The sequence below is a fragment of the Monodon monoceros genome, unplaced genomic scaffold, assembly GCF_005190385.1.
Source record: "Monodon monoceros isolate NGI ecotype Baffin Bay Population unplaced genomic scaffold, NGI_Narwhal_1 Super_Scaffold_8, whole genome shotgun sequence".
Taxonomy (NCBI): Eukaryota; Metazoa; Chordata; class Mammalia; order Artiodactyla; family Monodontidae; genus Monodon; species Monodon monoceros.
The window spans coordinates 27,827,853-27,840,435 of record NW_021703785.1 but is presented as its reverse complement, the minus strand read 5'-3'; the positions used below and the strand labels follow the sequence as shown (position 1 = coordinate 27,840,435).

The 12,583-nt window shown below is 38.8% G+C and overlaps 1 protein-coding gene across 3 annotated transcripts in view; it reads left to right on the top strand.

Moving 5' to 3' along the window:
* Positions 1-12,583, top strand: part of SLAIN1 (SLAIN motif family member 1) — a 60,035-nt gene that overhangs the window by 14,238 nt on the left and 33,214 nt on the right. For 2 of the 3 annotated variants that reach the window (XM_029209787.1, XM_029209786.1), the window contains exon 2: positions 438-577. The exons of the other annotated variant lie outside the window; for it this stretch is intronic. In XM_029209787.1, coding sequence (XP_029065620.1) covers positions 438-577 — 140 coding nt within the window. The remainder of the gene's footprint in view (positions 1-437; positions 578-12,583) is intronic. 3 annotated transcript variants of the gene reach the window in all.

Here is a 12,583-nt window from a genome sequence, read left to right as displayed (position 1 = left end):
TTTGTTTTTAGACTTACTTTTGTTAAATGCAAATAAGACTTGCCTTGTTTGCCACATCATGTTTATGTATATTAGCCCAAGTTCACATGAGATTCTGTTGTCAAAGAGAGATGAAAATGTTCACTTCTAGAAATATAAGTGAGCTGATCAGATCATCACGGTGCCCCAGGTCAGTTCAGTAGCCAAAGCCCCAGATCTCCGACTCTCTGAGACATTGTTCCATAGTTTTTTGAAGTCCTCCTTGCCACCAAGCTACAGAATGTGTCATATTCTACCAGGGGATATTTATCTGTTAAAAATGATTTTGGTGTTTGAAGTAATCAAATGTGAGTTCTGTTTTGATAGAAACTGTTAAATACATGTTGTTTTCTCAAGTACAAGAGAGGTAATCTCTGTGTAGCTATATAATCCCTATAATGTAGATTTCTTTTTTTAAGGTTATACGTTGGCTCTTCAAAGACATTCCCGTCATCAGAGAAATCCCTGAGCCCTTTGCAGTGGTGTAGACATGTCCTAGATAATCCGACTCCGGAGATGGAAGCAGCAAGGCGTTCCCTGTGCTTTAGACTGGAGCAAGGTAACCGCGAACCCGTACACCTGCATCCTCAAACTCCTGCCACTGTCCACTCTGTTTTGTTGCTGGTTTTGGAATTGACACTTAGTTGAAAAACTTTACCCTAAGGTGCAGCTGTTGCATGTGATTCACTTCATATGTTTATACATCAGGGTTTCTCGGTATAGAATATATTTAGTTTTGTGCTTGTTTTTAGCCAGATTTTCAGCTTCTTTTAGTGTTGTAGGAATACATATTATTTTTCTATTTTTTTCTTTCTGTTTATGAATGTACCAGTACATAAAATGGGCCAGCCTTACATTCTCTGGGAATTGTTACAAGGTTGTGTCGCTGAATTCCAAGATAGTAAACTGGGATTCCACTGGGACCTGGGCACTGACCTTTTGCCTTCCCTAAATGTTTATTTGGATGTATAACTGAAAGTCCTAACCTTTACAAACTAGGAGATAATCTTCATATTGTATGTAACATTTAATTATGGAGCTCAACATAAGCTTAAGTAAAAAAAATAATTAGGATAGTTGTAGCAGGGGAAAAAAAAAGCAAAAGGAATGAGTAGTACTCAGCTCCTTGCTATTTTGATAGACTAGTACTTAAGGCTGTAATTATTTAGGCTTTTGCTTGTCTCTTAACCTCTTGGTATCTGTTTCATTATCTAGGTACACTTTACTACCTAGATAATGGATCACTCGCATCCAAATCACACTTGAGCTCGAAAATGGGGTTAAGGGTTAACCTTAACCCTCCAGATTAAAGAATCAGGGTAGCTGAGAGTAGGGGTAAGGGAATCTGCATTGGCAAGGTCACCAGTGTGATTCTTACGCACACTGAGGTTTGAGAACACTGCCTATGAAACTCTTCAAGGATAATGAATGCTTATCAAATACTTGGACATGATAAGACAAAGTATAATAGGTACCATTTCTCGAGCTCTTAATTCTGACAGTCAGAACATTAAGTTCTTGACATTTTTCATTGTGTTCTAACTGCTCATCTGAGGTAGGTACTACACTTACTTTTAGAGGTGAGAAAAGTGAAGTTTAGAGAAGTTGAGAGGATTATGAGGGCAGAGTGGTCCTTGGGAGCAGAGCCAGGGCCTGGGTCTCCCTGACACCAGAGACTGTCCTTAACCAGTATTCCATCCTGCTTTATTGACACAGTCAACAGTAAATATGAACAGAAATCTGTTTTAAATATGTGGGGAAGGCCAAACTAAAAATTAGCATGTTTTATTAGCATTTTAACTAAAATGAAATAAGTGATGTAGTAATAGCAAGTTGAAGAGTGGAGTAGGAACAGAGGCATACTAGGGTTAAAACTTTGGTGACAGATGCATGTCTAAGAGGACAGCCATCTCAGAGCCAAGACTCTGGTCCTGATTCTGGGCCCATTTCCCTGAGTGGTCCTAAGCAGACCGTTATTTTCTCTTTCAAAGGTTGTGTAGGCCATCCCTAAGTTTTCTTATTCAAATACCTCTGATTCAAGGACTTTTTATATGTATATTTTTATATATGAATTTTGCTCAGTTTCATTTGAAATAAAATAAAAATAAAATTCAAATGGAATTAGAATCCTTTAGTTCAAGGGTCAACAATATGAAAGGGATCAGATAGTAAATATTTTAGGCTTTGTGGGCCATCCAGTCTCTGCCATCACTAGAAAGCAGCCATAGATGCAAACATTAATGAACAAGGCCGTGTTCCAGTAAATCTTTATCTGTGGACAGAGATTTGAATTTCATGTGACTTTTTTTTTCATGTGTCAAGAAATATATTCCTATTTTTAATTTTGGTTTTTACCTTTTTTTGAAAATGGTTAAAATATTCATAGTTGGTGGGTATTATAAAAACAGGGGCAGGTTGGATTTGGGCCACTCAGGTCATAGGTTTGCTGACCCCTGCTTTATAGTTCATTTGCACACAAGGTGGATCTACATACAAGGTTGGTTTAAAAAATAGAGGAGAGGCTATGTTAATTTAACGCAATGTAACATAATGTAATTTAAAAATAATCATAGTTGGTGGTTGCTTTTGAGATTCTAGACTAAGTGCCTAATTTTCCTTTCATTGGCAAGGGGCTAAAGCAAAATTATGAGGACATGAATTGCAGTTTTATTCATAGTGTAATTTATTTAAATTTAATATAAAAGAGTTTGAGCAGAGAACTAGCTTTTCAAATTCAAAATTAGTCTTTTACTAAATTTGTATATAAATCTAAATCCTCTTTTGCTGTGAGACTACATGCTTTTGTTCCAAAGATCCATAATCCCATTATGAGATAAGAAGTAATGGATTAGAATAGGTTGTTCAATGGGTGAAAAAAATTTTTTTGAAACTTAACATGTTTTATAAAGCAGTACATCTATAGTTTAGCAAGCATTAGTCTTACAGACATTATAAGGAAAAGGGCAAATTCCTACCCCATTCTCCCATGCCCATTTTATTACCCAGATGCAATTACTTAACAAAAACTATTTGTTCTGGTTTTGTTTGTCTACCCTCCCTTTTTAAATTCCAGGCTTGTATGACTATTGCCTGAGTTATCAATTTTAATCATTACCGGTTGGCTTTCTACTTTGGGTGGTGGAGGTTTCATTTTTAACTTCCTCCCCCCACTATACTTTTTCTCCGCATATTCCGTCATGTAGCTTTTTACCAATTTTAGGATACATCAGTATGGATTATGATAGCAAGACTCACATCGAAGCCATGCAGTATTTTACCATTATGTTTCTTTTTTCATTTAACTCTGCTTTTCCTTGAGTTAATTGTAAAAAGACATTTTTCTTGATCCTTGTCATTAATTTACCCTTAGACTCTCCAAATGAAACATCCTCAGTATGGTTAGACATAGACACCCACCAAGGGTTTTTATTTATTTAGTTTAACCATTCCTCCTGGTAGTGCCTTCTATTCTTACTGCAGTCTTACCTTGTTCTCTGTAGGCCTGTGCGCAGCTGTCATGGTGGGACTTCCTTTTTGCTCTCATCCTAGGAATTCCGCATCCTGTCTTCTGCATTTTATCGCTTGTGTCCTAAATGCAGAGACTTCCTTTTCCTTAGTTTAGCAGAATACATTCTCCTGTTGCTTTTTGTGGGGAGTAGGGAAAGAGGATATGTGGGAGGTCAGTGGTGAGAACGTCATATGTCTGAAAATGTCTTTATCGTACCTTTGCTCTTACACTTGATTGTTCTTCGGGCTACATGTAGAATTCTAGTTTAGAAACCATTTCCAGCAGAGTTTAGAAGGCAGTGTTGCATTATATTTTAGCTTGAGGATTGCTGTTGAAATCCTGTACCATTCTCATTTTTGATCTTTCTGCGTAAAATACACTGGATATTTTAGAATCTTTTCTTCCTGGTATTTTGAAATTGCGTTTGTGTGTGTGTGTGTGTGTGTGTGTGTGTGTTAGACAGTGGGCACTTCCAGCTTGGAAACTTTAGCTCTGCAAAATTTCACGCATTATTTCTTTGTAATCACCCCTCCCCTCCAGTTCTCTCTATTCTTTCTTTCTAGTTACTCCTTTTAGTCAGGTGCTGAATTTCCTGGATTGATGTTCACATTTTATATTTTTCTCTTTTGTTTATTCTTGATTTTTTTTTGAACATTCTGCTTTCTTGGAGATTAAAAAACTCGTCTGCTAAACTCTTTTGCTGCATATTTATTAAGTACCTGCTATGTGTCAGGAACCATGGTAGGTAACGGGGATCCAGCAGTAACCAAAACAGATGTTAAGTCCCTGCCCTCATTGAGTTTACCATGTAGTTTGCAAACTTTCGCGTAATCCTTCTGTTTTTTGTAAGATACCCTTGTATGTGTGAGATATCTTAAATCTAGCAGCTTTCTGCTTCAGTTTAAGTGATGAAACCTGTCTTTGATAAAGCAGGAGAGGAGCAGCTGCTTGGGCTGGGGAGGGAGCCCAAGGGTTTTGGTACTCTTCCCATAGACTTTGCAGCAGTCATCTTGTGTTCGTTTCACCACAGAACTCCCTACCCTCTGTGGTGCCTGTACCATCAGTTTCAGAGCTTTTCCAGGTCTTTGTTCACCTGTTCCCACTGTGGACCCTCAGAGCAGAGAATATCAAAACCCAACTGGGTCCATCACCTAATGTTTATCTGTTTTTTCATTTCTAAATAAAGTGACTCTTCTTAGTCTGATAGTATCTCCTCTCCTATTTGATATTCCATGTAGGTTTAGAAGACCTGAGTTAGCTGTCATTCTAGTGTGGTTTTGTAGAAATGAGAGAAGAAATCATAGTTAGTCCTCCATAGCAAAGAATTCTTACTGGGTTCCAGTTAAGGGATTCTTTGTCAGTGACAGCTAATTAACTGGTATCAGTTAATTACAGTTTTTTTTTTTTTTTTTTTTGCGGTACGCGGGCCTCCCACTGCCGCGGCCTCTCCCGCCGCGGAGCACAGGCTCCGGACGCGCAGGCCCAGTGGACACGGGCCCAGCCGCCCCGCGGCACGCAGGATCCCCCCGGACCGGGGCATGAACCCACGCCCCCTGCATCGGCAGGAGGACCCCCAACCACTGCGCCACCAGGGAAGCCTCTAATTACAGTTTTAACTTAAACTTTATTCATTATATAGCATAAATGTTTAATTGGAATAATGTGTGTCACGTATTTTAGAAGTTTCAAGTAACTCCCTAATAAAGCATTTTCTTTTTGTTTAGACTTCATTTCTCTGGAACAATCAGCATCTTCAAGTAACAGACATCATTGAGCATTTTCTTTGAGACCAGGGTTGTATCTTCATTTGAATATAAATTGCCCAAGGACAGGGACTTTTTTTTGTTGATCACACCAGCTACAGAAGGGAACCTGACATGTATTAGACACTGTTGCTAAAATAAATGAATTTTTGTTTAATTCTTTATGAACCCAATGTCACAATTACTACTGTTATAATTTCAGTTTTGCTTTTGAATATTTCAAGATGGGGTGAAGTCTTTGCACCACTTTCCTTACCAGCCATCTCTTTCTTTCAGAAGAAAGACTGGCGTCACTTGAAGTATCAACTTGCAGCATTGCTTTTCCATTCACGAGCATGTTTACTTTAAAATAATTGGTTTTTACTTACCTTACTGCATTTTGCTGCAAAATGATTAGTGGTTGTACATGCTTCTCCCAGCCATTCCCCCACCCCAGAACTGTTCAGTTAGACCATCCACTGCCATGAAAAGGAGCAGTTAGATGAGCTTTGAAGAAAGGTAAAGTTATCCTCTCTGTCTTTCTCTCTTTCTCTCTCTCTCTCTCTTTTACCAAGGGATAGGTAAATGTTCTTTAACGTTAGCCTGCAACTTCAGATAAGATGCTGCTTATTAGAGAACAAGTATTTTAGATATTTGGTTTTTATTTCCTGACCCTGATGTTTTGGGGAAGAAAATTGCTCAACAATTAAAGATGAATTCCCTGAGAACATGTGAAGAGGGGCATAGTTATGAGGAGCCAGAGTCTATCTAGTGGGTGGACCTTATGTCCCCTTGGGTCCCTTGGTCTTACATCTCTTCTTTCTCATTCCCTCTTGTACCCTAGGAACTTAGCCTGTGCTATTTTCTCAGTTGCAAATTAGCTGTCTTCTCTGCTTAAGGTCCACACATCCCTGAGCACATCTGAGTAAGGGTTTGTCAACCTCTGTTTCTGTGGGTACACGGAGTAGCATTTCTCTTAGAATTGTCTCTAATTGTGTAGTTGCTAACGAGCTCGTTTGGATTATAACTTCTTGAAGGGCCTAACTCTCTTCTTGTTGCCTACCTTCTCGATTTGGGAGGGTCCTCTAATAACCTTCATTCATATCTGACAACTTTGTAACCCTGGTTCTAGATTACAAAACTTGGTAAATTTTGGGAGAATATATGGGAGGTGTTCAAGTCTTGCCTTGAGGTTGTGAGAACAGGCTTATTAAAATCCTGCCCTTTGAAGAAGGTTTGTTTTTCTGAAGAAAATAATGGAAAAGAAATGTTTTATATGATTTAATTTTATAGGGAGTGAGCACCCACATTATGACTGCTTGTAAGGTATTGCTAAAAGAAAACCTTTGTTGTCACAGCTATAATTTTGCTAATTGGTTAAGTGCACTCAAAATACAATAGGATAATTATTTTTGGTGTAGGATATATATATTACAGATGATCAATATGTATCCAATACTCTTAAATTCTCATAGGGAATATAAATTGACTTTAATTAAAATATTAACTAATATTTTAACTGAATATTAATTAAATTAATTGCAACTTTATTGTGGCTCCTGAAACTTATTTTTCCCTTTTCCAAACTGGTCTTACTATTCAAATTGTATAATTTGTAAAGTCTTATGTATCAAGTAGTCAGCAAGGCAAGTTACTTAAGCTTTCTCAGCCTCTTCTACATTTACATTTATTTTATAGAGTTGCTATAAGGGGTTAAATAAAGATGTTTGTGAAGGAGACATAATAAAGGCTTAAATATTCAGTCTCTTTCCTAATATATTGGAATAACATAAATGACTTTTTTGGATAATGTACAGAAAGTAATGTTAGAAGTAAAATAACTAATTGCTGAAAGTTAAATCTTTCAGTACTTCTAAATCTACAATCTATTCGTATAAAATTAAGAAAGCCTAAACTAATATTTCCTCTTTTTCTTGGTTGGTTTTTCCTTTTTGAAAATGTTCCTAACAATTTTTGTTATGTTCCATTTGGAAGCACCCTGTTGTGTGAACGTCTTTTAATTGAATTTTTAACATGTGTATCCCTTTTTTTTCACATAGATTAAGCATCTGAGGCTAGGGGGACCTGTACCTCAGTTTCCTTTTGAATTACCAGTGCTTACTAAGTTTTCAAACATGTTTTAAGCTCTGAATGATTGGTTTCTGTGAGGTATTAATTTGAGTACATTTAAATTCCTTAGAGCAAAGAAACTAATTGAACATTTGGTGTTGTAAATGGCATCCGGTTAGCCAAAGCCACACACAAAATAATTATGTAGTCATATTCATTACAGTGTTAGCTCTGAGGGTAGAGCTTTGAGTCTGTTTCGTTCCCTGCTGTCACCCTCCCAGTGCCTGGAATGTCACCTGGTAGGTGTTAAATGCTGATAGTTGAATGAATGAATTTGGGGGAAGGGTTTTTTTTTTAGTTAATTAATTAATTTATTCTTTTTGGCTGTGTTGGGTCTTCGTTTCTGTGCGAGGGCTTTCTCTAGTTGTGGCAAGCGGGGGGCCACTCTTCACTGCGGTGCGCGGGCCTCTCACTGTCGCGGCCTCTCTTGTTGCGGAGCACAGGCTCCAGACGCGCAGGCTCAGTAGTTGTGGCTCACGGGCCCAGTTGCTCCGCGGCATGTAGGATCTTCCCAGACCAGGGCTCGAACCCGTGTCCCCTGCATTGGCAGGCAGATTCTCAACCACTGCGCCACCAGGGAAGCCCCATGGGGGAAGGGTTTTTGATCTAGTAGTTAGATCTAGTGCCTCAGCCCTACTTGACTCTGTGGTTAAGAGCACATCACTTGTTTCCAATGTCTTGCTTATAAGTGGGGACGTTTAACAGATTTCACAGGGCTGTTACAAAGATTTCAGGAAATGTTGAATGTGAAATTAGTTTGAAAAATGTAAAGTGCCATGTAAATATATGGACACATTCCTAATACGCAGTTCTTTATTCAGAGACTGAACCCCCAAAAATACAGGGAATCCTCTTAGTTTGGCTATTTATAGAAAGCGAAGAGTATTTTTTTCTTTGGGGGAGTGGGTCTGTTTTCTCTCCCTATAAATAAAGATACTTGGTAGAGTTAGGGATCTCAAATTGAAGTTTTGTGAGTGTAGTTTATTCAAGAATAGTAGAAAATTCAAGAGGACCTCTGTGGTCTATTCTTTTTCTCCTGCTTCTTCTCGGATCTATATGTATTAATATTTCATTTCTGACAAGCTTTTCTTTCTTCTTCCCCACTTCCTCCACCCCTTTAGAATGTAGATAACAAATACCCATAGACCTTTCATGGGTAGCATTAACTCACATGATATTCTAAATTGGAATAAGGCTAATCTAGACTCTTTTGTTAAGTCCATGTCATGAGGCTGGGATGTTAGATAACCAAATAATGATCCAAAAGCTTATCTAAGTAATTTGAAACACCCAATATGTGGCTCAGTTAATTTGGGGCCAGTTAATAAAAGCTTATCTTGCCTTAAGATTCTTGAATGTCCATAACTATTGAATCAGGACAGGTCACATTTGAGGAGTGTGGGTATAGTTTGCACCAATAGTGTAGCTCTGCACACTTAGCTATCTTGGGTCATGTTTCCCTGGGACCATCTCTCATTTCCTCTGGGATTATATACTAAGCAAATGTGAATAGCTATTACCTCTTAGCTGAGTTTTTCTCTTATCTTCATATGACACCAGTTCCCATTCTTGTCTCAGTTGTTATGATGGAGTGTTTCTCTCTAAATTTAGCCAATGAAGAAGAAAGTTGTCGACTAACCCAGGGCTCTGAAGGTGGCCTTTTTCATTTGCAAAAGCCACACAGATTGAACTGAGACATTAAGAAGCTTATCGAGTGTCTTGTCTCCTGGAGCCTGCCCAGTCTCTCCTTGCGGGGCCCAAGATGCTATCTCCGCCAGCTCGTGTTTCCAGTCTTGAGGTGCTCTGTCACATTTGGAACACAAAATTAAAACTTAGTCTGTGCGGTTCATTTTAGGTAAGCTCTGTAAAGGATTCCCTTTCTCATTGGAAAAGTAATCTGGAATCACACTGAAATTTTTGTGCAGAAACAGGGTTTCTTGACATTTGCTATTATCTCTGTGCGCTGGAAGTTGAAGATGCATTACGTCTGTGTGCTTCCATCACATCCTTGCTTTGCTCTTAGGCTCCGAATAGCATCATTGTATTTGCTTCATTATTAGGAATGATGTTGAGTACAGTAAAGTAACAAATAATTAGGGATTGTGTTCCCATGAAATTCACAGTTTCTATACCCTTATAGCCAACAAACATAGGTATGTATTTGCCAGATATTCCTAAACAATTGTCCTTTCCTTTCTTTTGCCAATTATGCATGTGTTTCTATTTGTTTTTTTCTTTTGCATTTCCACCATGATTAGAAAGGTGTTTATCAAAATAAGCAATAACTTATGACAGTGCATAATGTTTGTTATAATGAACACATAATTGACATGCTATTTTGTTACCCACCCCAATGAGAATAAATGATAGAGATTCTCCCAAAGCAGTTGTTTCCTGCTTTCACACTACTCTGATGATTGATTACACTTGCCTTTTTGGCAGTAAAATTTTATTTTGGTAGGTGCTCATACCTGTTTCTTGGGACCTCTACCAAAAAGTCAATTTCTGCAAGAATTTGTAGACAACCTTTCCTGAGACGCTGGGCCTTGACCAGAGAGATGATTCAGATGCTAAACCATGAAGTAAATGTGTATTGAGCACTTGCTAGCGCTCAGTGCTAAGGCCTAAGGGTACAGTGGCAAGATGAACTCAGCGTCTGGCCTTTGGAGCAAGCAGTCTAGTACAGGGAACAGATGACACAGATGGCAGCTCTTGTTCTTTTTTCTTCCTTTCCCTTAAAACAAGCATGATGATGTTCATGGACCTGAGTCTGAGGGGTATGGCCAGGAAATGCTTTCCTGAGGATGTGACATATTGAAGAGTCAGCAAAAGTTCAGCAGGTAACTCTGTGGCAGAGGAGGGCAGGGGAGCAGCTCAGACCATAGGAGCAGCATGTGGAAAGGCCCTGAGATGGGAGGAGACTCGTGAAGTGAGAGGAACTGGCAGACCACTGGCAGGGAGAAAACCTGAGCTGAGTGATTCTAAAGGAAACTAGAGTTAAGGACTCTGGACTTTTTATTGAGATGGTTGGGAAACCTTTGAATAGTTTTAAGCAAAGGAGTGACATGACTTTGGACAGGAAAGCTACAGGATATTATCTGAATTGTCTTACAAGACTGACCCTTTTTTGAAATCTGGCAAAATTTGGAGAGTTGAAATAGTGATTTTAGAAATTCTTTGGGATGTTGCAGTTGGGCTTTAGCATTTTTTAGGATGATTCTTTAACTTAGTTAGACTTGGAAATGTTTTCTCTTGCTTCTCTCATTAATATCCTGAATTTCTTGCGTGACCTCCTGTGGGAAGCAGTAGTTTAAAATGTGGCCAAACTTCATGGTGCTTAATTTACTTTGAAAATATAAGGCTTTGATAGTCTCATTTATTTATAATACATGGAGCTTTATACTTTTATATAATGACAAGTTTCATGTGTTTGAATTTTGGAGCTCTTGTCATTGTGTACCTGTGAGTTTAATATTTTTCCACTTGTAAGATATATTTCAGTGGACGGGGTGTGTGTGTAAAAGTATCAATTTTTGAAATTCAGGTTTTAGTGTGTGCCTGTGTATTCATATACGTGTGTATATATGCACATGCAATGTAATCGTGTGTGATTTTCCATTTTCATAGCATTTTTAAATAAGGAAAGTGGGGTCAGGAAAAGGATACTCTAGCAGTAGGAGTCGCTGGCATGTGCTAAAGATGATGACTGCAAGTGGTGGGGATGTCTAATCTTCAGGGTCAAACCAGATACCTATTTTTATTTTTTTTTTAATTTTTTATTTTTTTGTGGTACGCGGGCCTCTCACTGTTGTGGCCTCTCCCATTGCGCAGAGCACAGGCTCTGGACGCGCAGGCTCAGCGGCCATGGCTCACGGGCCCAGCCGCTCCACGGCATATGGGATCTTCCCGGACCGGGGCACGAACTCGTGTCCCCTGCATCGGCAGGCGGACTCTCAACCACTGCGCCACCAGGGAAGCCCCCAGATACCTATTTTTAAAGAAGGCAGAGAGAGAGATCTGATTGAGGAGCAGAGCTCGAGGTGACTTCAGGTGTCCACATTAGACTGAGCAGAGGGTGGGAGGAGTATTAGATGAACTTCGGAAGCCTGCTACCTTCCACCCCTAAGATAGAGACCTCCTTCCTTTGTGCTGTTGGGATCTCAGCCGCTCTACTGCTGCATGTCCAGGCACGTATGGAGAACTTGCTTATGAAATAATCCACCTGTTTACATACTGTCTGTTGTTAGTTTCCTTAGAGGCCTGTTGGGGTAATACTATGCTGGTGCAAAAGAAACTCACGCCAGTTACCTGTATTCAGATGAACTTAGCCTTTATTCATAAATACAAACCAGCAACCAAGTCTCACTTGGTTTTTGAGAAAACTAATAGCATAAACAAAATAAAAAGGTCAGCTGACTTTGTAGGAAAGAAGTAACTAGGGGAATAGAGAGCTCAGTGTGCTGAGATTCAAGAGAGTAGTAATACAATTTTAAAACAAGAACAGATTGCTAGGAAGAGCAGTAGTCAAATTATTACTACTTTTAGTCATTTTTAATTTCTTGGAAGTACTGAAATAAAAATGGACAGGGCTAAGAACCAAGCTGCTTATCTGAATTAGACAAAGGAATTGCCCCAAAAGAGAGAAAATTGAGAGAAGTTAGGGCACTTGAAGGACAGATCTGCAACCTCTAATCTTTAAGTTTTAGAAGCTGGAACAGATAGTTTAGAGGAAGAAAGAATCAGTTAATTACGGAAGAAGATCTCTTTGAGCTGAAAAAAGACACGCCCTCAGCATGAACTGGGATAGATGAAAAGAGACCTACACCTAGACATTCTGGTTTAATTCAGATTTTCCAGGGCTTAGGATAATATCCTAAAAATGTTCAAAGGAAGAAATAGGTTATCTACAACAGTAACAGACCTCAGATATTTCATAAGTAATATTGGATGCTAGATGGGCAATATTGTCTTTAAAGTTTTGAGGGGAAGTTACTTTCAAACTGTTATTTTGTACCCAGGCAAATAGTAAATTGTGGAGACAAGTGGGAGAGGGTTTTGGATCTGCAAAGATATAGAAAATTTTACTTTATGCACCCAATTTTAATGGCGGGAAAAGTACCAGGAGAGAGATCCATGAGATCTACAAACCCTAGGTCACCAAGATGACCTAGGAGAAACCAAGAAA